This window comes from Octopus sinensis, linkage group LG18 (assembly GCF_006345805.1).
Source record: "Octopus sinensis linkage group LG18, ASM634580v1, whole genome shotgun sequence".
Classification (NCBI taxonomy): domain Eukaryota; kingdom Metazoa; phylum Mollusca; class Cephalopoda; order Octopoda; family Octopodidae; genus Octopus; species Octopus sinensis.
Genome location: NC_043014.1, coordinates 12,889,124 through 12,915,463, shown reverse-complemented (window position 1 = coordinate 12,915,463; position 26,340 = coordinate 12,889,124). Strand labels below are relative to the sequence as shown.

The following is a 26,340-nucleotide window of genomic DNA, read 5'->3' as shown; positions in this document are numbered from 1 at the left end:
TTATTTCGCCAAAAAAACGTATGAAATATTGCAATTATTAAATTAAAAAAAAGTTATTCTTTTATTTAAATATTAGAAAAAAGTGTCACGAAGAATTATTGATTTGAAGCAATAGATCGTGATAAAAGGTTGGGAACCTTTGACGGGGAACCTTTAACGAACTGGCTCGCTCTCTCTCTTGGGCTCGTTGCAGTAACCTATATTCTTACTGTTACCACATATTATTTTGCTTCATATTGTACATTTGGTAAGTTTCATTCAGGTGTACAGTTATATTCGGTCGGCAGAACTATGTGCAGACAGATTTGTGAAATTAATGTCGTGTCGAGTTTATTAATCAATACCCGCCCCGTTCGAGTGTCTGCTAAGCAGCAAGGCAAGAGATTCAATATTAAGGAAAATCGGCTAATTAATATTATTGTTTATAAATCGATAGTGTGTTAATCGATTTATGGTTTAAATTATGCCTTTGAATTAGTAAGTCAAAGCAAGTGAAGCAGAATGTACACTGCCTTTTATAAACCATTGAAGACTGTTGAATTTGCTCATGAGTCCACGCTGGTGTGTATAGCCATGTCACACCCGCTGTAGGATAAAATATTCCAGGGTCTCACTAAACTCCTTGAACGTGGAAGGTTGTTTTTATTAGTATGCATATTAGACATATCCCTATTATACATAACTATATCTACCATTTATATTATAAAAACTGTGTTTTTTTGTTATTTTTGGTGTTTTTTTTAACAGTGACGTGCCCCCTTTGTATATCTCAATGGCTGACATCTCTAATCGACGCTATGTGAAGGTCGATGACTGCCTAACATATCTGACTGGGTTTATTGTGAATTCCAGTGGATGATAGCTCTGTGAAAGGATTATGGGAGATTTTGGGGTAACATCTGTGCGATGTGACATAGTAAGAATGACAAAAAGAGACACAGGTAGATGCATTAGTTAGTTGAGAGGCGCAGGGATGGGAGCTTTATTATGACAATAAAAAGGTATATTGTGAATTCCAGTGGATGGTAGCTTTGTGAAAGGATTATGGGAGATTTTGGGGTAACATCTGTGCGATGAGACAGTAAGGATGACAAAAAGCGACACAGGTAGATGCATTAATTAGTTCAGAGGCGCAGAGACGGGAGCTTTATTATGACAATAAAAAGGTAAGGGTAGATCTGTGGTGGTGATGGTTGAAGCATATTAACAGGGTCTTTCTCACAAATGAGCTTCCAAATGCTATCTACAGTGTTTTGTGTGTAACACTGGTCCATTTGTGATTAGTACTTCAGTATAGGTCTTATTTGATCTGAGCTGAAATATTATTTCTGGTCTTGCAAAGAAATCATCATCATCTTCACTTAACGACTATGTTCCATGCTGGCATGGGTTGACCTGGTTTGACAGGAACCGACAACCTACAGGACTGCATCAAACTCCAGTATCTGCTTTGACATGATTTCTAGGACTAGATGCTCTTCCTAATGCCAATCACTTTTATGTGGAACCAGCACTATTAGTGAGACAAGACTCACTCAGCTGAGTGAGGAACAGTACAAAAGGAGGTGAATTTATGTTAGGCCAAAGTATGATAGAAGGACTGGACAAGGTGTCTTGCTGTAGGGAATGTGGTTACTCTAATCAAATAAGGAACAGGGTAGTGAAGATGTGTCAAGACAGGAAGGTGAGTATAAGAGAAGATACCTGGGGGGTTAATCTAAGTTTTTGTATTGCAATTTTACTCTCTTTTACTTGTTTCAGTCATTTGACTGTGGCCATGCTGGAGTACTGCCTTTAGTCGAGCATATCGACCCCAGGACTTATTCTATCAGTCTCTTTTGCCGAACCACTAAGTTACAGGGACGTAAACACACCAGCATCGGTTGTCAAGCAATGTTGGGGGGACAAACACAGACACAGAAACATACACATACACACGATGGGCTTCTTTCAGTTTCCGTCTACCAAATCCACTCACAAGGCTTTGGTCAGCCTGAGACTATAGTAGAAGACACTTGCCTAAGGTTCCACGCAGTGGAACTGAACCCAGAACCATGTGGTTGGTAAGCAAGCTACTTACCACACAGCCACTCCTACGCCAATGTTTTATAATGTTGGTGTAAGAGACTTTGAGTATTTTAGTAGCGTGTGTTAGTCATGAGTCAGGAGATGAGAGACAAATCTATATCCATGGTAGGTGTTGTGAGTTTATCTTTGTGCCATTGATAATGGATCCTCCATTGGTTTTAATGATGTGTATTCAGTCGTTTTAATCCAGGGAACTACCTTCTCATTAAATTAATAAGTGAGTGACTAAGTATTCCACAGATATGTGTATCCTTAATGTATTTCTCAGGCCAAACCAACAAGACACAATATGCACTCAATCCATTTAATGAGCTTCCACACAGTTTCCATCTATCCAATTTCCCTTACAAGGTTTGGGTCAGCTCAGGGTCTGTCAAGAAACTATGTAGCAGGAATGAACCCCCAAGACATCATAGCTGTGAAATGAATTCCTTTACCACCCAATCATGCAGTCAATGAAGAATGGATCAGGTTGTCTTTGAGTGGTTGTCCATTGCATGGTTGAAGGAGGCTGAGGTGTGATGGTTGCAGGTGCTAAATCTGGCGAATAGGGCAGGTGCAGAAGTGATACCTTGTTGCTTTTAGTGAGAAACTTATAAGTGACAGGGTGCATTGTCATCATGTAGAATCCAATTCTTCGTACTCCACAGATCTGGTCGCTTTCACCAAATGTCCTCCCTCAAACACTTCAAACATCATTGATTGTCCTCCAATGATCCTCACGCATAAGCTGATGAGGTTTCCAGGGTTCCTTCATAGAAGTAGTGCAGTTTTAGTAGGAGTGGCTTAGTTTACTTGTATTGGGTTGTCCGGAAAGTTCGTGCTGATTTTTAAAGGAAAGAAAAAGGTCAATAAATACTTGCCATTACATTTTTAATCAACCAAATATGAACCATTTTGTTGCACAATGCGTCTCCATCTTTCCTTAAACTTGAAAATAACCTTTTCCCAGAATTCAGGTGGTTTCATGGCAAAGAATTCATCAAGGTAGCTTTTTAAGTTATCCAAGGAATTGAAATTTTTACCATTAAGACTATTCTGCAGAAACCTGAATAAGTGGAAATCCGAAGGAGCAATATCTGGGGAATAGGGAGGGTGGGGGTAACACATCCCAGCCGAGCTGCAGCAATTTTTGTCTGGTTCCGAAAGCATCAAGTGCCGAAAATGAACTTTCTTATCTTCCATTTTAAAGGGTTACAGAATTAACACAGGTTATAGGAACATGAACCTTCTTCCGCGAAAAGATAGCTTAAACTGTGCTCTAAATGGAGGTGTAGTCAAATACTATTTTACGGACTCAACCATGTTCTAAAATAAGTTGAAAGGTAAGCTGCTATAAATCGGCATGAACTTTCCGGACAACCCAATAGATTACACATATCTACAGATTAGTGAAATGGGACACTATCACAATATTTTAGCCGTCTTTTATTTTGGACCATACCTGAAATGAGCAGATTCCCAATACCATCCAGCATCTCATTGGACCCATGAAGCCCTTCTTACTATGGTGAATAAAATAAACAGCTGAGATGATATTGCCCTGTAACAAGGTCCAGTGGTCTTGCAAAGATAGTTCTTCAAGGAATTATGGAACAGGGAAGAGAGAAAAAAGGGACAGGCAACATCAAGTTATGACCAAGCTATTCATTAGAGGAGACCTGAATACTAACACTGCTTGACCTTGCATTGAATATTGCTGACATCTTTGGACAAGCACCTCCTCTGCGTGGCATCTTGGGCAAGTGTCTTCTACTATAGCCTCGGGCCAATCAAAGCCTTGTGAGTGGATTTGGTAGACGGAAACTGAAAGAAGCCCTATGTATATATGTATGTGTGTGTATACATTTGTATGTCCATGTTTGTCCCTCCAACATCATTTGACAACCGATGCTGGTGTGTTTACGTCCCCGTAACTTAGCGGTTTGGCATAAGTACTAGGCTTACAAAGAATATGTTCTGGGGTTGATTTGCTTGACTAAAGGCGGTGTTCTAGCATGGCCGCAGTCAAATGACTGAAACAAGTAAAAGAGTAAAAAGATTATGGCCATTGTTTCAATGAACTTTCAGGCTTTGTACTCTCCATCAAGACCTTTAGACATGTCACCCACTTCCCAGGCGCATCTTCCCAGAGCTTCCTATCAGTTGTAAGTCTCTTTAGTCTAATAGATTCTTTCCTCAACCTGCTGTTCTTTGGAACTCACCTCCATTGTTTTGCTATCCTCTACTTTGTGATATTCAGTCCTTTAAGCTTTCTGTCAATCGATACCTTTTGAATTTGCCCCGGGGTTTGTTTGGGGTGTCCATGAGTGACCTTCTTCCAGAGTCAATTCTGTGATATGAGGTGGTATCAAAAAATTCCCGGAATAGTTTTGTAGTGCACCAACAGATGGCAGCACACGATTGTGTTTGCAGTGAGAGCTAGCAGTGACCTTCAAGGGACAGTGTCCCAAGTGACATCGCTGTGTTTACTTCGCAAGTTGTGAAATTTGTGTTTTTGTGATCACATGCTGCAGTCTGTGATTTTTGTCATGGACAAAAAGTTGGAACAAAGAGCCAACATGAAATTTTGCGTTAAACTTAGGAAGTCTGTTATAGAGACATTGAGTGTGCTTCAACAAGCTTATCATGATTTGGCAATGGGTCATATGCATTGTTTTGAATGGCATGGACACTTCAAATGCAGAAGAATATCCCTAGAAGACATGCCCTGAGCATCACCCCTGGAAATGTGAAAACCTCATCAGCTTGTGCATGAAGATTATAGGAGGACAATCAATGATGTTTTGAAGCGCTTGAGGGAGGATTTTTGGTGAAAGCAACCAGATCTGTGGAGCACAAAGAATTGGATTTTATACGACGACAATGCACCCTGTCACTGAGCTCTCCTCACTCGTGAGTTTCTCACTAAAAACATGGCATCACTTCTGCACCTGCCCTATTCACTAGATTTAGCACCTGCAATCTTCCATCTCTTCCCCAACATGAAAATGCCGCTTAAAGATCACCATTTTAACACTGCTGTCAAGATCAAAAGCAAATTGCAGAAGGTCCTCGACTCACTTACGGAAAACAACTTCCAGGTTGGATTCCAAAAGTGGCAGGAATTCTGGGACTGATGTATTGCTGTGCAAGGTGACTATTTCGAAGGAGATGAAATTAAAAGTTAGGTAAATAAGTTATTTTTTTATTAAACATAACTAGCCTGAGAACTTTTTGATATGCTGGTTACCCCATAGCTGGGATCCTGGCCGAGTAGACCTGGGGAAAATAGTGCCTAAAATGCAGTTCCACATTCTTCAAAGCCCTGAGACTCCTAATCCAAGTCCCTACTATAAAATACAGTTTACAACTATATTCAGAACACAGATCTATATTTAAGAGATGAGGAATTATGTACATTATTTACATTCGACGGATGTTTGTTCTCATCTTGTTTGTTGTTAACACAACGTTTCGGCTGATATACCCTCCAGCCTTCTTCAGGTGTCTTGAGGAAATTTCGAACCTGTGTTCTCATTCTTAAGGTATTTTTCAATGTTATTATTATTATTGTTCAGATCACTGCTTGGAATCGAACTCGGAATCTTGGGGTTAGTAGCCCATGCTCTTAACCACTACGCCATAACAACAAAGATGAGGACAAATATCCGTCGAATGTAAATAATGTATATATTCAGGACAGTATAGTTCGAAGGCAAATAACTCTGGTCAGCTACTTTAGTGAATAGGTACTGTTGTGAATGTTGAATGGGTTGGCATGCTATTAAGGGGGAGAATTACCCACCATCCAATTAACATGAGGTGGCCAAGTGGTTAGGGTATTCAACTCAGTCATAAGGTTATGAGTTCAATACCTGGCAGCATGTTGTGTCCTTGAGCAAGACACTTTATTTTACTTTGTTCCAGTCAGTTTAGCTAGTAAAAGAGAGTTGTACGTGTATTTCAAAGGGCCAGCCATGCCACATTCTGTGTCATGCTGAATCTCTCTGAGAACTAAGTCAATTTCTTTATTAACCATGAAGTTGAGAAAAAGTGGGGACGATACAGGGATAGACAAAACAAACATTGGGGTCAGGGGATCGAATGACACGAAATATATGAATAAACAAACAATTAAAACATATACAATTAGGCGCAGGAGTGGCTGTGTGGTAAGTAGCTTGCTAACCAACCACATTGTTCCAGGTTCAGTCCCACTGCGTGGCATCTTGGGCAAGTGTCTTCTGCCATAGTCCTGGGCTGACCAAAGCCTTGTGAGTGGATTTGGTAGACGGAAACTGAAAGAAGCCTGTCGTATGTATGTGTATATATATATATATACATATGTATATGTATGTGTGTGTTTGTGTGTCTGTGTTTGTCCCCCTAGCATTGCTTGACAACCGATGCTGGTGTGTTTACGTCCCCGTCACTTAGCGGTTCGGCAAAAGAGACCGATAGAATAAGTCCGGGGGTCGATTTGCTCGACTAAAGGCGGTGCTCCAGCATGGCTGCAGTCAAATGACAAACAAGTAAAAGAGTAATTAAATGAGAATGAGTGGTTTACAAAAAATGAAGTGGATGACGCAGTCGACCCCCACATACAACATACTCACACCAAAACCTTTGCTTTGTCCTTTCTTTGTTCTTGCTTAGACAGATTCTTTCACTTGCAACATACTTGCTACACACTTCCATCTTTTACGAAACAGATTTTGCGACTGGCATTTCTTCTCCAGCCTTATTTTCCGTTTCATGTGGAAAACGAAAAAGTCAATTGGCTCGAGACTGGAGATGAACATGCCTGTTGCAATTCCTTTCACTCTCGTCTTCCATACTACCCCTTTCGCAACAGTAACCACTAAGAGAAAATGGTCTCGCTCCTCCCTATTCAGGGAGTGAGGCAAAACGATCTTAATTACAGATTCACTCAACAGTTGTACTCTTCTCAAATGCGACAGCAGGTGTTCGACATAAGCCCAGAGTTCAGTCACCTTGGGGCATTGCACAATCATGTGCAGGACTGTTTCACTGTCCTGCTTGCATCTTGCACAAACCGGCGAAGGCACACACCCATGTCTAAAGAGCTTATCTTGAACTCTCTGAGAACTAAGTCAAAGGTACATGTTTGTGACTTGCTCAGCGACTTGCGCGCTAATCTCCTCAGTAGACTTTTCCTTTGATCAGATCAACTAGAACCCTTGTTGTAACCAATGAAGAGCCAGTTTTTTTTTTTAATTTTTTTTTTTAACAAAATCTAATTAATGGGACCTTAACCCTTTTGTTACCAACCCAGCTGAAACTAGCTCTGGCTCTGAGTAGAAATGTCTTGTTTTCATGAATTTTGAATTAAAATCTTCCACCAAACCTTAGTCACAATTTATATTCCTAACACTAGCTTAATGATAACTAAGTTATTTTAGTAAATTGTTTGTTATATTTAAAGTAATTGGAAGAAACACAGAGCATCTCAAAATAAATACATTAATGAAAGGATTAATAGCCACTTGATGATTTGGAGACATTTAACTTTCTTCTTCACTTTCTCCTTATGAATGACAAATGTCTTCTCCTACCCTAATCATGTCTCCACTTCATTACCAAATAGATCTGGAGACTGTTCTTCATCTGAAGTACATAGAATTAAGTTTTGTATTCAAAGACACAGTGAGACATACTGCAGATATGATTCTGTGATAATTCAGAAGTTGATTCTTACAAAGACATACAGCATCTCGAAAGAGTCCAGAAGCTGGCTACCCGCATGGTTCATGGTCTCAAAAATTTGTCTTATGAAGAAAGGCTGAGGACGCTCGACCTTTATTCTCTAGAAAAACGCCACCACCGTGGTGATCTCATTCTCACTCACAACATCATAAGCGGAAAGTGTAACCTCTCGAAAGAGCTGTTCTTCACTCCTGCTCCAGAGCGTCGGCTGCGGGGTCATTCCGAAAAGCTCTATCTGCGACGATTTCATCTCAATCGAAGGAGAGGAGCTTTCTCCGTCCGGGTTGCGGATCCGTGGAACAAGCTGCCGGACGAGATGGTGAAGATGCCGACGACCGCTTTGTTCAAAGTCTCCCTTGACCTCAAGTGGCCTGAACTCTTTACATGAACACCACCCTGTACTTAACTCCATGTCCTTGCTATTTGCTTTTGAGCCAAAAATTAACTAACTAACATATGCTGCATTTTCTGGCTTACAAATTGATGTAGAATATAGTGTAAAAATTCACACATCATTGCTATCTTTCCAAATCCTGTTGCATTTTGCATGGAATTTTTGGCCCCCTAAAGTTGTTTTGATATATAAGTTTTAGTATATATTGTCCAACCCATGCCAGCATGGAAAGCAGACATTAAATGATGATGATGATGAAGTTGACCTGTCTTTTTCAGCTGTAAATTTTGTTCTGAAAAATATGATTTGTATGCCAGAAAATAAAATATTCACTATCTTATCATTTAACTTCATTCTTGATCACTTTCTCGTATGCATGCGCGCGCACACACACACACACACACACACACACTCTCCCTCTCTCTGCACCTATATATAGGCACAAAAGTGTCTGTAGCAGACTGTGGCTCTTTTACAGTATATCCATGTTAAGTATCACATACTGATTGCTATTTGGAACTAAAATTGCTTCTCTTGTTAATAATAGATTTTTGCTCAACCTGCCAGATATTTGTGGAACCAGTGATTTGTTAATCACTGTTTTTCTATATCAGTAAACACAAAATTTGTCCAGTAATGCAGTTGGTAGTGGATAATTGCCATTAATGAGGCACAAATGTGCAGAAATCCTGGGATCTAGCAATTCCACTGCCACTGCTGACCACTTTCCATCTGCTACTGACACTTCTGTATCATTGCTTTTTATTACTACTTATTTACATGAGATCTTTTCACAAAATGAATGATGCAATATTCTGGCTTTCTTACAACATATCCATGTTAAATAAGCTGTATACATTGATGTCCAAAAGTAATATTGCTTCTGTTGCATATAACGAATTTATATATATGTATCATGGTTTGCTTGAAGCATTGCAGTACAGAAGTTGAATAATAAATGGAAAGTGAATGAGAAAAGCTTTTAACAATGTTGACACATATATCATCATCAACATCATCATCGTTTAGCGTCTGCTTTCCATGCTAGCATGGGTTGGACGATTTGACTGAGGACTGGCAAACCAGATGGCTGCACCGGGCTCCAATCTGATCTGGCAGAGTTTCTACAGCTGGATGCCCTTCCTAACGTCAACCGCTCCAAGAGTGTAGTGGATGCTTTTACGTGCCACCGGCATGAGTTAGGCAGTACTGGCAACGGCCACACTCAAATGGTGTTTTTTATGTGCCACCTGCACAGGAGTCAGTCCAGTGGCACTGGCAACGACCTCACTCGAATGTTTTGTTCACGTGCCAGTAAGGCGACGCTGGTAACAATCACGCTCAAATGGTGCTTTTTACATGCCACCTGCACGGAAGCCGGACAGCTGCTCTGGCAGTGTTCCTGCTCAGATATATTTATAATAACAATAATGAAATTATTGTATACAGTGCTCAGGTACAACTCACCGGAAAAAGTAGCCAGAGGGGCAAGAACAGTACATAGAATAATTGACAGGAAATAAATTGTGAATGAGCTGCTAAAGGCTGGGGATATCTGGTGTACTGTTGGTAAATTTCAGGAAGCACGGAAGTTTTGAAGAATGCAATGTCCCGACAGCCAACTGCTGACGTGGGTAGTTTACTCCATGCTTCAGCAATTCTGAGCATAAAAATATTTCCAAAGGTCATGGGTGTTGTGTTGTTTTTTTTTTTAAATTTTATTTTGTAAGCATGTCTACAAGTGTTAGACATATGAAATTCAAACATATGCCCAAGGTTGTCGTCAAAAAGATGGTGGATAATCTTGTGGGTGTCTGGCAAGTCAGTTGGCAGACATCAGAGTTTTAATGTGTCCATGCCCAGGCAAGTAAGATGAAAATTCATGAATCAAAGTTCAAGACAACCAGAAATCCAAAGAGGACTCTATACCAGTTTAACCCTTTTGTTACTGTATTTATTTTGAGATGCTCTGTGTTTCTTTCAATTACTTTCATAAACAAACCAACACTGGTTGTCAAGTGGTGGGGGACAAACACAGACACAAGATTACACACACACACACATGTATATGTCATGCAGGTTTCTTTCAGTTTCCATCTTTGGTCGACCTGAAGCTAATGTAGAAAGCATTTGCCCAAGGTGCCATGTGGTGGGGAACCGAACTTCTTACCACACAGCCATGTTTGTATCTATCCCTACGTTTAACCCTTTCGTTATTGTATTTATTTTGAGATGTTCTGTGTTTCTTTCAATTACTTTAAATATAACAAAGAATTTGGTAAAATAACTAAGTTATCATTCAGTTAATGTTAGGAACATAAATTGTGACTAAGGTTTGGTGGAAGATTTTAATTCAAAACTTATGAAAACAAAACACTTGTACTCAGAGCCAGACCGGTTTCAGCCGGGTTGGAAATCAAAGGGTTAAAGATAAGTGTAGAATAAAGAAACTCTGTGCTAATTCAATCGCTCATCTCTTCTATTTTCTTTCTTTTCAGCCAACAGGCCGTTATTTTTCTCTTCCTACAATCATCTCCAATTAATACCAGGGCCCAAATATGGAAGACAAAATAATATTAACTTAACAAATCAGTTGGTATCATCTGCATATTGTCGAAATTTCCGAACAAATTCCTTTCACAAGACCAGCAGGGTTCAGCGTAATGGAGACGATATCGACAAGGAAACTCCAAAGGGTTTATCCATTTTTCAACGATTCAAACAAGCCTATAAGCAGCATGGCAAGGTTCTCATTGGGGTTCATCTAGCCACGTCTGCTGTCTGGCTTGGTTCCTTCTATTATCTCACTATAACGTAAGTTGTTCATCTTTTTATTTTTTAAAATTTTACTCTTTTAATTATTTTGCCTATCTCAATCATTTTTTAGAAATGGCAGCTAAATCTTCCTCAAATCACACCCTTATTGTTTGAAAAGAAGGAAGACCACTGTGGGCAATACAATCCCTGATATGAAAAAAGGACTTTCTCAGCATTACTAGAATACCTTTGATTATAGGTATACTAGATAAGACCTAACTTCTGCTACACAACAATTACCGAGTTCACTTAATCTCTATCTCTATCTCTATATATATAAACGGCATTTTGTCTGTCTGTGTGGCTGCCAGGTTGTACCCTCACCCTGACCACGGCTTTCAACCGATTCTGATGAAACTTGACACACACATAGCCCAATGTCATAATTCAAAACTAACGTAGCGAAAATTTTGAAAAGTTCCCCCAGTTCTGAAAAACATCAATAAATTTGACATGGGGTCGAGAATCTAAGCTTTTTATATGCAACACATTTTCTGTCGGGAGACAGCTAGGAACATCGTATACATAGAAGTATTCGAGTGAAGAGAAGACATTGCAACCTACACATGCGCCTTTGTTCCCTAGAGGGAAAGAACTAGATTGGGATTAGTCATTGCCTACTAGGGGCTCTTACATACCCGGGCAACGCCGGGCTATGCTGCTAGTATTTTATAAATAGCGACCTCGAAAGGATGAAAGGCAAAGTCGACCTCGGCGGAATTTGAACTCAAAACGTAACGGCAGACGAAATACGGCTACGCATTTCGCCCAGCGTGCTGACGTTTCTGCCAGCTCGCCACTTTATCTGTTTTGGCTTTCTACAGTTGGATGCCCTTCCTAACGCCAACCACTTTACAGAGTGTACTGAGTGCTTTTTATTTGGTGCCAGCCTGTTTAAGCATGGAAAGATGAATGTTAAAACAATATAATAATGAAATTATTGTATACAGTGCTCAGGTGCACCACAACTTGTCAAAAGTGCCTATAAAGCATATACAGTAATGTACAAATGTCTGGAAAGTGAACAGTGTATGAGTCAGATACCTGCTTGTGTGTGTATGGAGGGGAGAAAATCAGGTGTGCAATGGTAATGATATCTACTTCAGAATATTGGAATTATATGTATGTGTTTTAGTGTACACTGATATCATCATCATCATCGTTTAACGTCCGTTTTCCATGCTAGCACGGGTTGGACGGTTCGACCGGGGTCTGGGAAGCCAGGAGGCTGCACCAGGCTCCAGTCTGATCTTGCAGTGTTTCTACAGCTGGATGCCCTTCCTAACGCCAACCACGCCGCGAGTGTAGTGGGTGCTTTTTATGTGCCAGGGGAGTCTGGCAGCGGCCACGATCGGTTGGTGCCTTTAATGTGCCACTGGCACGGAAGCCAGTCAAGGCGGCGCTGGCATCGGTCACGTTCGGATGGTGCTCTTTATGTGCCACCGGCACAGGTATCACAACTACTATTTCCATTGATATTTATTTCGATGTTCATGTACTTGAGTCAATAGGTCTGTTTTATGAATATAATATTTTCTGTTCTCTAGCATTTTGTTTGCAAAACAACTGATAGATAAATACCTTCCTCTCAAAACATGGAAAGAGTTTGTTTAATTTTATTCATTTTGTTTGTTTGTTCCAGTGGTTTTGACATAATTCCTGTCCTTGAAAGACTAAATGTAAGTGAGACGATCATAAACCAGTTTAAAAAATCCGGCATTGGAAATATAGCTGTTGCATATTTAATGTACAAACTTGCCACTCCTGCCCGATACGCAGTGACTTTAGCAGGAACAAACCTGGCCATCCGATATTTCAAGAAAACTGGACGCATGAAACCAGTGCCGGATGAGGCAAAATTCAAAGCACTTTATTCTGACAGTAAGATATATTTAAATGCTCGCAGAAAACAACTAAAGAAGAGTAGGTTGCTAAAAATGAAGAAAAGATTTCTGAAGCTCAAAAAGTTGAGAAAAAAACGATTTTAGCAATTTCATAAAAAGAAGAAAAAAAAAATTTTTTTCTTTTTTTTTTTCCAAGTTATTTCATTAGTTGACTAAAATTAATTAACTGTGGTAAATTTGAGATTACCATAGTTTTTTGTTTTATTTGCTGTGATCTATAAGAACAAATTTTTAAAAAACAATAGCAAAACAAGACAAACAATAATTCCGTTATAGGATTTTTTGGTCTGTGATTCCATGAGGAACAATGCTATGCATTTGTAGAATACTGACAGAAAGAACTTGCAATACATAGTTTTTTTGTTTTTTTTAGTTACAAATAAATACTATTTTCCATTAATAAAACGCTTTTGTTCAGTTTTTTTTATTGGTCTGCTCTGTAGGATAAAATATTAGTTATTAGCCAGATAACGTTATGAAGAGTTTTCATGGTTACAGTTTTTAATGATAACATTGGTTTGAAATTGTTTGGCGCTAATGAAATGATGGCTGATTGCTGCATTCCTATAAAAAGTGTTTACAAGGTCATCATATTTCTTTGAAAATTGTTTACTATTAATTGGCATCATACAAATGGAGGCTTCAAACTAACATAATGGAATTCGTGATTGTTCAGAAAATTAGTGTACTTAACAGTAAACAAGACAGTTCTACTGGGGTCTGTGAACGGATGGTGCTTTTTACGTGCCACCGGCACAAGGCCAGTCGGGGCGGCGCTGGTAACGGTCGCGAAACGGAAGGTTCTCTTACATGCCACCGGCACTGGTAACACATCTACAATTTCCATTGATCGATGTATAAAAAGAAAATTGCTCTGCTTCTAATGCAGCCATATTACAGGTGGGGGATTAAGTGTTTTAGGGAGTGGATAAGCAAAGGTCTGCTGGGAACAGTGATTATTACTAATAGCAAAATATTGAAAACAAGCCGAAATATCACTGTCTGTAAACACTAACTTACACTATTCTTTTATTTGTTTCAGTCGTTAGACTGTGGCCATGCTGAAACACCACCTTCAGAGGTTTTATTCAAACAAATCAACTCCAGGACTTATTTTTTAAGCCTAGTACTTATCCTATGGGTCTCTTTTGCTGAACTGCTAAGTTATGGGGGTGTAAACACACCAACTCCAGTTGTCAAGTAGTGATGCAGGATACAAACACAGACACATACATACATATATATATATATATTTATGCTGGCGTCCGTGTCGGTGACACATAAAGAGCACCAACCGATAGTGGCCGTTTTCCAGCCTCCTCTGGCCCCTGTGCCGGTGGCACATAAAAAGCACCCACTACACTCATGGAGTGGTTGGCGTTAGGAAGGGCATCCAGCTGTAGAAACACTGCCAGATCAGACTGAGCCTGGCGCAGCCTCCTGGCTTCCCAGACTCCAGTTGAACCGTCCAACCCATGCTAGCATGGAAAACAGATGTTAAACGAAGATGATGATGATGATATATATATACGTAACAGGCTTCTTTCAGTTTCCATCTACCAAATCCAATCATAAGGTTTTGATCTGCCTGAGGCTACAGCAGGAGATGCTTGCTCAAGGTGCTATGCAGTGGAACTGAACACAGAACCATGTGGTTGGGAAGCAAGCCTGCACCTATTATGTCAGTAATTGTATGGAGAGATCACAGCATACATAACCCACATCTGATATGTCTTTCATTATTTAATAACTGTGTCACCTTTAAGGGACATTTTTCAATCGTCTAAATTGGTGATTCTCAACCAAGGTACATATGGCCCTTGAGGAACCATGTAAGATTTTGTTGTTAAAGTTTATCTGCTATAAATTCGTTACCCTCCTACAATACACAGCATAATCGTTACCAGCGTCGCCTTACTGGCACATGAAAAAACATTCAAGTGAGGTCATTGCCAGTGCCGCTGGACTGGCTCCTGTGCAGGTGGCACATAAAAAACACCATTTGAATGTGGCCGTAGTCAATACCGCCTGACTGGCCCTTGTGCCAGTGGCATGTAAAAGCACCCACTACACTCTCAGTGTAGTTGGCGTTAGGAAGGGCATCTAGTTGTAGAAACTGTGCCAGATCAGATTAGAGCCTGGTGCAGCCATCTGGTTCCCCAGTCCTCAGTCAAATCATCCAACCCATGCTAGCATGGAAAGCGGACGTTAAACGATGATGATTATGATGATGAATTTCTAATACAATTCTTCATATTTAATTATAAAAATATAACAGGAATTTTTTAAAAAATTAATTGGCTATGAGGGCCCACCTAAGGAAAACAGAAATCAAGGGGATCCATAGGTAAAAAATGGTTGGAAACCACTGATCTAAATGGAAATTCTAGAAATATAAAAGAAATATTAAACTTTCACCTGCCTATCTGTTGTTTGCAATGAGTGGATGACAACAAAAAAATAGCAGTTGTGCATCACCCTGGTGGCTCTCTTTTACTTGTTTCAGTCATTGACTGTGGCCATGCTGGAGCACCACCTTTAGTCAAGCAAATCGACCCCAGGACTTATTCTTTTTAAGCCTAGTACTTATTCTATCGGTCTCTTTTGCCAAACTGCTAAGTTACGAGGACGTAAACACACCAGCATCAGTTGTCAAGCAATGTTCAGAGGACAAACATAGACACACATACACATATATATATACATATATGCAACAGTCTTCTTTCAGTATCTGTCTACCAAATCCACTCACAAGGCTTTGGTCAGCCCATGGCTATAGTAGAAGACACTTGCCCAAGGTGCCACGCAATGGTACTGAACCCGGAACCATGTGGTTCATAAGCAAGCTACTTACCACACAGCCACTCCTACGCCTATCATAGTAAAGCAAAACATCATAGCCAAAAATGCAAGTTCTCCATCTTGGCTGGTAGTTCTTGGCTAAAATATAAACAACTATAAAGCTGATCTGAAAGAAGATAAAATTGAAATATGAGACTCAGAAAACATGATTTATTTATGATAGATTTATGGTTTCATACTTTATTTGAGTATATTGTCACAGCCTTGTATTTATTGTGTTGAGTCAAAAGTTTTGCAATATTTTGGTAACTTCTTTGCTTTATTCAGCCAGTTACAACAAAAGCAGCTTAGCATATATTGTAGAGGCCATTGTGTTGCATTGTCTGTAGTCACCGTTCTGCCAGTTCTACAATCCCATACTGAAATCAGTTCTTGTCCTTTAACTCCTTGACACCAGTATTACCCAAAGCATGTGAGACACTGCTCTGGGTTTTTTTATCTAATGAGGACACACAAACACACAAGTGTCTATTTATGTTCACCATTACAACAACATAGTGTCGTACATTTACACCTGCCGGTTTATGAAAACAAACTATGTGAAGCTATTTATCATAATATGATATGCATGAGTTATTCTGCTCAAGTTCAGAAAATAGCTTGCATGTGGTACAACTCAAAACACGGTATTATGCATGTAAAGTATCCGCATATCATTGGTATACTGCTAGTCTCATGACTTGAACGTAACCTAAAATAGCTAAGATAATGCATGAGACATTGAGCGCGTGCACCTCAAGAGATAAAGTACATGATAGTGAATGTAAACATACGTCAGCCGCTAAAAAGTCCATGATAGATGTGGGGCAGCTCTACATTGTATATTTACGTTAAGCGCAGGTAGGCAAGCAAAAGTGTGATCGCATATTTGCATCAACCATTGTCAAGGGGTTAAGGTGAAGTTCTCCTTCAGTGAACCATTCACCTCCTGGTTGATGAAGCATCACAAGTGTAGGAAATGAGCCAAGGGTTGGAAGAAGTAATAATCCAAGGAGGCTAGGCCCAGACTATATGTTGGGTGTGGTATCAGTTCGATTCCCTCAACTCCCTGAAGTTTATTCCAGGTTGTTTGAACAATGAGATCTTGCCGCAGAAAAGCTTGATGTCTGTTAATCAATGCTGGGTATTTTTGATGCACAATGGCATACATCTGCTCCAGCTATTCAGTATACAAGTTGGCATTGATGCTTTGACTGTCCAGAAAGCATTTGTAGTGAATTATCCCCTCATAATTCCCCCAGGCACAGCATCGCCTTCTATTTAAAATGCTTGTGTTTGGCAACAGGCCCTGGAAGTTGACTCTTGCTTAATCACTGGTTTTGCATGTTAGAATTGTGGAAAAATATCTCACTTGGATAATAACTTGTTCTGATCTATGGCTCTCATTCTGCACTTATGACACTTCATCAACCGAGAAATAGAAACGTTAGTGAAGGATTCTTCATCTTGAAGGACAAAAGCTAGTATCAGCATGATACTAGAAGTGTTGTGAGTGTAAGAAGTGAGCTATGGATCAGTCATCATCATTATTTAACGTCCGCTTTCCATGCTAGCATGGGTTGGACGATTTTGACTGAGGGCTGATGAACCAGATGGAGGCACCAGGCTCCAATCTGATCTGGCAGAGTTTCTACAGCTGGATGACCTTCCTAACGCCAACCGCTCTAAGAGTGTAGTGGATGCTTTTATGTGCCACCGGTACAAAGGCCAGTCAGGCGGTACTGGCAACGGCCATGCTCAAATGGTGTTTTTTATGTGCAGTACAAGTAGTAAGTGGTTCAGCAACTGCTTTAATCCCCAGTGTTGTAGGAGATGTATCAGAAAACTTCATCCTGATTGAAAACCATGCTGGATGTTACTCAGCAAGTCACTTTCTTTAAGGAACACGATTAGTTTCCTTCTGACAATTTGTTCCATGACATAACTAATCTGTGAGGTCAGAGGGATAAGCCTATAATTTTTAGCGTCTGCACTGCTTCCGCCTTTATGAAGGGGGCATATTATATTTTCCTTTAACTTGCCACTTGCAAGATAGCTTCGGAAAGAGACTACAATAGTTTTACTGGGTTTTCAGAAGGATTGCTGGGAAGCCATTAGGACCAGTAACTGAGCTGAGGCTTATTTCATCTTTGGCCAGTATTACATCATTATCTTTTATGCTGATATAATTAATAAATGACTGCCTCGCTATGTGCAGATGTAGTGGCAAAGTATTCACCTGGTTTGTCCATTTTCATGTGCAAATGGACAAGCATTTCAAAGAACATCTGCAACTAAGGCCATTTCTGTAGCAAATTTGAAGAATGCTTTAGGGTTTGTTTTTAAATTTTCAATGATCAGATTTTTGGTTTCAAACTAAATTTTCCTGAAGCAGGATATAACAGGCATTTCATGGACTGGCAGGAGGTCAAAAGCCTTTTGAGATCATATAAGATAAACAAGAAAGATTCCTGTCATTCTCTGTATTTTTGCTGGAACTGTCTTGCACAGAATATCATGTCAATTGTACTTTTAGAGAATTTGGATGATGTTGGCAGTTTTCAAAATAGCTGTTCAAACATGGGTTGGGCTGTATAGTTCCTTTGTCCAGGCATAGGGATTTCTAAGGTCTGTGGCATATTGTCAAAGCTTAATAGCCTTTTCTCTCTGAATTGAATCTTTCTGATCTGAGTCTGACACATCTCCTCGATTGAGGTTAGAGCCTGTTTGGGGAATAGGCGAGTATCACTTAGCATCAATGAATTTCGAGATTTTTATTTTTTTGTAATAAGAGCCTGAAATTGCAGACCAGACCCATGATGTGTGAAGCTGTAGTTGTATCCATGTTACTCTACAAATTTGAGACATGGATTTAGCATCGCCTGGACATCCGAAATCTAGAACGATTTCATAAACAGAAATTTCGATTATGATCAAATGGTAGGACTATGTCAACAACTGTACAGTCCTTGGACAGGTCAAAGCCAACACCATTGAGGCTATCAACAGCAAACACTACCTCAGAGTTCCACGCCAAATCCCCTACTGTGAACTCAAAACCGGCAAGAGACCACATGATACTAAAAAAGACCAACTAAAATAGATGATGATGACAATGAAAAGCATGAACATCAACTTTAATTACTGGGAGAAGTGTGCAGATGACTGAACATGACATCACTTCAAGATAGGTTTATGACATTTTGAAGAACATCATCAAAGAAATGAAAAGGATACAACAAAAAACCCATCAATTCCAAACAAGGCCTTCACTGACCATCGATGGCACTGACATAAATCAGGAACAATGAAAGAAACAACGGAAACTAAGAAGAAGGAGACGAGTATACAGGGTGCATAAGATATTTGTGGACATTTTTTGGGGTCATTGCTGCATTTTTTGCTCACTCTGTATAATCTTTGTTTCAGAAAATAATAATGGCAGACCCTCAGCTTACTCAAGAAATGAAGAGGCATGCTGTAACTGTGGTTATAGAGGCTGAGCATAGCGATTTAGAACTATTTAAAAAAAAATTTGCCAGATCTTTCGTCTACAAAGTTTGTAAGGAGCTACAGACCGAAAATGGAAATGTACCACCAGTATCAAAGCATAAAAAGCATTCTAAACGCTCTGAAATCATCAGAACACCTGAATTTATCCAGCAAGTTCAACAGACCATTGATTACAATCCCAGAAAGTCCATGAGATCAATTGCAAAAGATCTCCATATGTCAGAAGGAACAATCATAAATATCTTCCACGAAGACATCAGATATGTCTTATATGACGAGGAATGGTCAATTTGTCAGAAAAAGCAAAAGAATATCACTACATCAGATCTAAAAGGCTCTTAAACAAACTGAAAAATCCAACAGAAGGAGATTAGATTTGGTTTTACTCAAAACGAGAAAAACATCGACCAAGATCAAAAAAGTTAACAGAAGAAATGGTAAATGGTTATATGCAGACCCTGCTGAAGTCCCAAGTGTTATGCATACAAAATTTCCTGCAATTGTCATGGTTTTAGGAGTTGTCAGCAATGAAGGACATGTGATGTTTCTTTACTTCTTTCCACAAGGCCTTAGAGTTAACTCTGCTGCCTACATTGAGGTCCTGGAACTTAAGCCCTAGATAGACAGTGGAAAGCCATATGTGTTTCAGTAAGACTCTGCATTATCACACATGGCTCTTGTAACACAGGAATGAATGGCTGAAAATTTTCATGATCACATAACCCCTAATATTTGCCTTCCTAATTCTTCAGATCTCAATCCATTGGACTATTACATGTGGAGCATTGTTGAAAGTGAGGTCAACGAACATGCCCGTAACACTAAAGATTCTTTGAAAGCTGCCATAGTGAGAGTAATGTCCAAATTGAACTAGGACCACTTGATTCGAGCATGTAGATGATTTAGATCTCATATAGAAGCAATTGTTGAAGCTGAAGGTGGCTTTATTGAATAAAATTATAGAAAAGAAGGTTTATTTTTATCCTCATAGCATTTTTTAATAAATAAAGTTATCATCTGTTATTATATATCTGTTTTTTATAAACATAAATCTGTCCTCAAATATCTTACACACCCTGTACATATATATATATATAACAAGCTAAGGAAAAGAATTCCTTCAAGGGGGTGTGTAAAACATCCAATTCACAGGTATGTTAGTTGAGTACCACATAAATTGGGGTATAATGCAAGTTACAAACAATAAATTAAATGGAGAGATTCTATCGTCAATCTAATATTTTATTTATATTATAATATAACATAATATACTATGGATATGATATAAGATAACATAAAAAATTATATGAAGTTTTGTATAGAAAGAAATTACTTTTTTTTAGGGATGTCTTATCTTCTATACAATTCAAATCATTTGCATTATTGTTAATATTATCATTTTTATTTCCTACACTGAAGTAGGAAGTAATTAGTCGGGCAAAATCTTTTAGCATTGGGGACAAGAGATGTGACTTATGCATAGAAGAAATTTTCCAGATCACAAATTAATCAACAATAAGAGAGGAAGAGGATTTTGCCGCCCACACAAAATTAAATAGACACTATACAAACATGCGTCTAATGATCCAAATAATACAATTAGATAGGCATTATTTGAATAAACCAATATCTAGACTTAATGATGCCAGAATAATAATCCAGTTGGAAGAATACAAATTATAACCCATACTTCAACTGATATACCCAAATAAATAAATTAACAATTATATTAATTAGTTACAGGATAGAGAACTTATATTCATAACAGAAATATATGAGGGATTGATGCTAGATATGTCGAAACAATTGTGATTAATAATTCTCATATAATCCATTTTCCACCTTTCATATACCATATATATATATATAGTTGCAATTTACAGAAGAACAAAAGATGAAGATGGGTGTATGAACAACAAGCAGGTGCATTAGTTTGACGCTCGGGAAAGAGAAAATCTTTTATGTTTCGAGCCTATGCTCTTCTACAGAAAGGAATAAGAGAAAATAAAGAGAGAGAGAATAAAAAAAACTTGTGGATTTAGCAATCAAGCATGGTGGCTGGTTGGGAAAAAATGGTTTGACAGGAGAGGTAGAAAGAAGGGGAGATAATAAAGTATTGGTGATCCTAAAATAGTGCACATGCATGTGTGTGTGTGTGTGGATAGGGGCTAGTGACATTGATATGTGGATGTATGTGTGTGTCTGTTATGTGTGGTGTGCATGCTGGGAAGTGGTCATTGCTAGTGCATGGAGTGGTGTAGGGGTTGCATATGTGGGAGTGGGGTGTGGGTGGAGGTGGTATCAATGAAGAGAGGAAGTAGGTGTCAGACAAAGAAAAGGGGAATTGAGTCCATATGGCTCAAAGGAGCAATGAGAGAAGATTAATTCCTGTTCACGGTGAAGTCAGGAGTTCAGATGGCACCTGTACAAAGACAATCCAAAGACAGACAGGTGTTGTAATGAATTGCTGAAAGAGTGGAAATGGCATGTGACCTGGATGTCATTGCCAAGTCTAATGTCTCGGAGACGCTTCACAAACAGGTCAGCTGAGCGGCGTCCCATTTGACCGATATACAGAGAAGGGCTGAAAGAGCAGGAGATGCATGTATACATATGTATAGATTTAATAAATTTTAAATAAACATTCCATGATAAAATTAAAATAAACGTAGGAGAATATCTTAAACCAATTTCTAGACTTAATGATTCCAGAATAATAAGCGATTTAGAAGAATACACATTATAACCCTTACTATCAGCAATATACCTAAATAAATAAATTAGCAATTATATTAAGTAATTATGGCATTCATTACGAAATATATTAATTTGAAATATATGTATAGATATATATATCATCATCATCATCATCATCATCATTTAGCGTCCGTTCTCCATGCTAGCATGGGTTGGACGGTTCAACTGGGGTCTGTGAAGCTGGAAGGCTTCATCAGGCCCAGTCAGATCTGGCAGTGTTTCTACGGCTGGATGCCCTTCCTAACGCCAACCACTCCGTGAGTGTAGTGGGTGCTTTTTACGTGCCACCTGCACAGGTTCCAGACAGAGCTGGCAAACGGCCACGAACGGATGGTGCTTTTACGTGTCACCGGAACGGGGCCAGGCGAGGCTGGCAACGGACACGAACGGATGGTGCTTTTACGTGCCACCAACACGGGGGCCAGACAGAGCTGGCAAATGGCCACGAAACGGATGGTGCTTTTACGTGTCACCGGCACGGGGGCCAGGCGAGACGCAACGGACACGAACGGATGGTTCTTTTTTACGTGCCACCAACAAGGGGGCCAGACAGAGCTGGCATAATAATTATAATAGTATTAGGGAGTATAACTTCAAACTTTCAGGGAAAATTCAATTTAGTATTAAATCAAATTTCACAGTATAAATATATAAAATATAAATTAGAGGTAAAACCACTATTATGCAACTCAAACAGTGATAGACATGGTGAGATCTAGTTATAAGTTATATGTTTTATAAAAATATATCTTATTTGTCATTTATATTTTGGTTTATGTCTATCACTGTTTGAGTTGCATAATAGTGGTTTTATCTCTAATTTATATTTTATATATATATGTATATATCTGTATGTATGTATGTAGAAGAGTGTCAGCTATGTGTGTGTGTACATGTCTGTCGTTCTCTGGACCATATCTGACTGCAAGTAGACGTTACATTCGATGCTTGACCGAACAGAGAACCATTCTACAAAAATTCACACGATCTAGATGTTTTCTCAAACTAAAACAAACGAGCTATTTCGTTGCCGCCCTCGGTCTAGGAAAATGATAAACGTGCTCCAGCATGGCCGCAATCAAATGACTGAAACCACTGAAAGAATAAGAGAATATACCTACAGACAGGCGATAGCCTTAAGCCAAAGCTGGCACCGACCCATGGGAGGTAACTCTTCTTTCTCTCTCTCACCCGGAAAATGTTATCATTTTTTCACTATATTTTCGTTCCGATACGTTTTAGTATCACCGAACCAACCCTCACTGCGTGTGTGTGTGTGTGTATGTGTATATACACAAATGCCACTAAATTCGACTAGGGTGTTAGGAAACACTACATTACTAGAAATAAGAACTAAACTGCTCTAATGTTGTCGTTAACGAGAATTCTCGATCAGCACTTTTCGGACGATTATGGTCCCGGCAAGCGTATACATTTCCATTCATGTGTGTGAACCGCAGCATTAGTGCGGTTTAGCTCTCATTTCTAGCAATGGGGTCGTTTCCTAACACCCCAGTCACATTTAGTGACATTCGTAATTCTCCTTTTCGGTAAAACATTGAAAACTGGTGTTTATACTAATTTTATATATGTGCATATATACACATACATACACCTACATAAAAGAAGCCGACGTGTCTCAAGAGTCATCAATATATTGTGCGATGGTTAGCGCGGAACCATCTGTAATATTCTGACCCGTTACGTTCCATAACAAGTAATATACCGCTCGACTATACTGTTAAGCACTCTATAGTTGCGAAAGCAAATGCCACTCCATGACAGGCCAAAACAAATTTCTTACATATATAACTTTATATATAAAAGTGAAGTTGTGTGTCTGTCTCCTACGATTTAGATTCCTAACTACTCCCACATTTTGCGGTGCAGTTTAACCAAAACCTGGTATCTTATAGTCGTGATTCATATCGAGCCCTTCTGGGTATTAGCGCGCGTCTACGATGAGTCTACGATTTAAAAAAAAATTACAATAATTTTTTTCCATTTTAATGCATTTTTTCGCTATTATATAAGGGAAGTAACTCTCTAAAAATGTCTACGATGAATCAACGATTTAAAAAAATTTACCATAATTTTTTTTCCATTTTTAATGCATTTTTTTACTATCTATTGGCTATAACACTCTAAAAATGCTTATATAGTTATTTCCCTTACAAGCCCGAGCAACGCCGGACAATACTGCTAGTGTATATATATATTTCTTTACTACTCACAAGGGGCTAAACACAGAGGGGACAAACAAGACAGACAAAGGGATTAAGTCGACTACATCGACTCCAGTGCGTAAATGGTACTTAATTTATCGACCCCAAAAGGATGAAAGGCAAAGTTGACCTCGGCGGAATTTGAACTCAGAACATAACGGCAGACGAAGGAGGCTACTTCACAAAACTGTTTGCACGCCAGGCAAAATGATAAGCGGCATTTCGTCTGTCTCCATGTTCTGAGGTTCAAATTCCACCGAGGTCGGCGATTTTGACTTTCATGCAGTCAAGGTCGATAAAATAAGTACCACTTGAGCTGTGAAGGTCGATGTAACCGACTTACCCCTTCCACGGAATTGCTAGTCCTGTGCCAAAGCGTGGCTGTGCGGTAGGAAACTTGCTTTCCAACTACATGGCTCCGGGTTCAGTCCGATTGCGTGGCACCTTGGGCAAGTGTCTTCTACTGTAGCCTTAGGCCGACCAAGGCGGCAATCTTTCGTCTCTAGTAGACCTTTCCGTCGATTTCCGTAAAATTTTTTTTTTTTTTTACATATGGGCTTGCGGGAACTTTTGAAGTAATGAGAGCGAAAGAGACTGACGAGGGAAGTTCTTTTGAAGTTACTGTGCATGTGAAGCATTGATGTACATGTGTGTGTGTTTGATGGGGTGTGGGAGACAGACAGTATGTTGTGTAAGTGAAGTGCTTCTGTTAGTGTGTGTGAAGAGACAGAGTAATGTGTGAAAGAAAGAGATAACTGAAATTTTTTTACTCGGTGTATGTGTATATGTATGTATATTACTTCAAAAGTTCCCGCAAGCCCATAAGTAAAAAAAATTTTTTTTACGGAAATCGATGGAAAGGTCTTCTTGAGACGAAAGATCGCCATATATATGTATATGTATGTATGTATGTGTGTGTGTGTGTGTTCCCTATCACCGTTTGACAACAGGTGTTGGTGTATTTACATCGCCGTAAGCTAGCGGTTCGGCGAAAAGTAACCGGTAGAATAAGTACTAGGCGTAAAAAAAAAAAGTTCTACGGTCGATTCATTCGACTAAAACCATTTTCAAGTCGGTGCTCCAGCATGGCTGCCGTCAAATGGTGGAAACAGATTAAAAGAATAAAGGAATACACACGTGTTCTAAATAATTCCCTCACCCCCAGCGCTTGGCTGCATAAAATATTAATATTGGTTTGTTAAAACTATTTAGACCAGTACTTTATAGTTCATTCATATACGTTCGAAAAAGCCTTACAATATTCTTAGCTATACTCCTAATTTTTTTACAAATTTTTGGACCATATTATTGCTGGTAGAACTAGAGGCCTCTCCGTGAGAAAACATGCATTCCGTCCACTTGGTTATTATAAGTAGTTTAACACCAAGCTGGTTTCTATAGGCAGAGATTCATGATTAAAGAAAACTCCATCTCGTTTTATTTGTTTATTTATTCACACAAGGTATATTCCGATCTACATAATTCAATGTGTCTGCTTTAAGAAGGTAGTGTGTGGGCTGAATAAAACTTGGAAGCTGTTTCTAACAACAGAATGATGTGTTGTTTAGTTTTAGGTCAGCCCTGGGTTGTGATCAGATCTATTACATCCACAACGATAATAATTTTTTTTTATCAGACAAGTGTAACACAGGCAACATTATTCGACGTGTCCCTAAATATGCTAGAGAAATTATTGTATTTCTTACAGGTCGATATGACCACGTGTAGTCTGTTTAGCTTGATGTGCCATTTCGACTGGAAAATGCTGGGGTTTTTAAAAAAATTTAACAATAAAAATATAATTCGACTTAAAGAAATACAATCACAGTAAGCTTTGAAAATCAATTAAATGTCTTTAAGAGCCCAAATGAATTTCTAACTTTAGATCAAATTTCTTATTTGTATTTGAAGACTGTGTTTTAAAAATTAAATGAACCTGTAAAATGTCTACTAATCTGAACCCGAAGGAAATTTCTTCTCAGAGTGAAATTTGGGGAACCCAGTCTTTAAAATTGCTTTTTATTTCTCAATCACCATTCACACTGTTTTAGTAGATACTAGCAGTATCGCCCGGCGTTGCTCGGGTTTGTAA

General features: G+C 39.0%; 1 protein-coding gene across 1 annotated transcript in view; it reads left to right on the top strand.

Annotated features, from left to right (window-relative positions):
- Nucleotides 1-13,312, top strand: part of LOC115221692 (protein FAM210A) — an 18,636-nt gene extending 5,324 nt beyond the window's left edge. The window contains exons 2-3 of the mRNA XM_029791897.2: nt 10,690-11,005; nt 12,651-13,312. Coding sequence (XP_029647757.1) covers nt 10,690-11,005; nt 12,651-12,996 — 662 coding nt within the window. The 3' untranslated portion in view covers nt 12,997-13,312. The remainder of the gene's footprint in view (nt 1-10,689; nt 11,006-12,650) is intronic.
- Nucleotides 13,313-26,340: the final 13,028 nt, after the last annotated feature.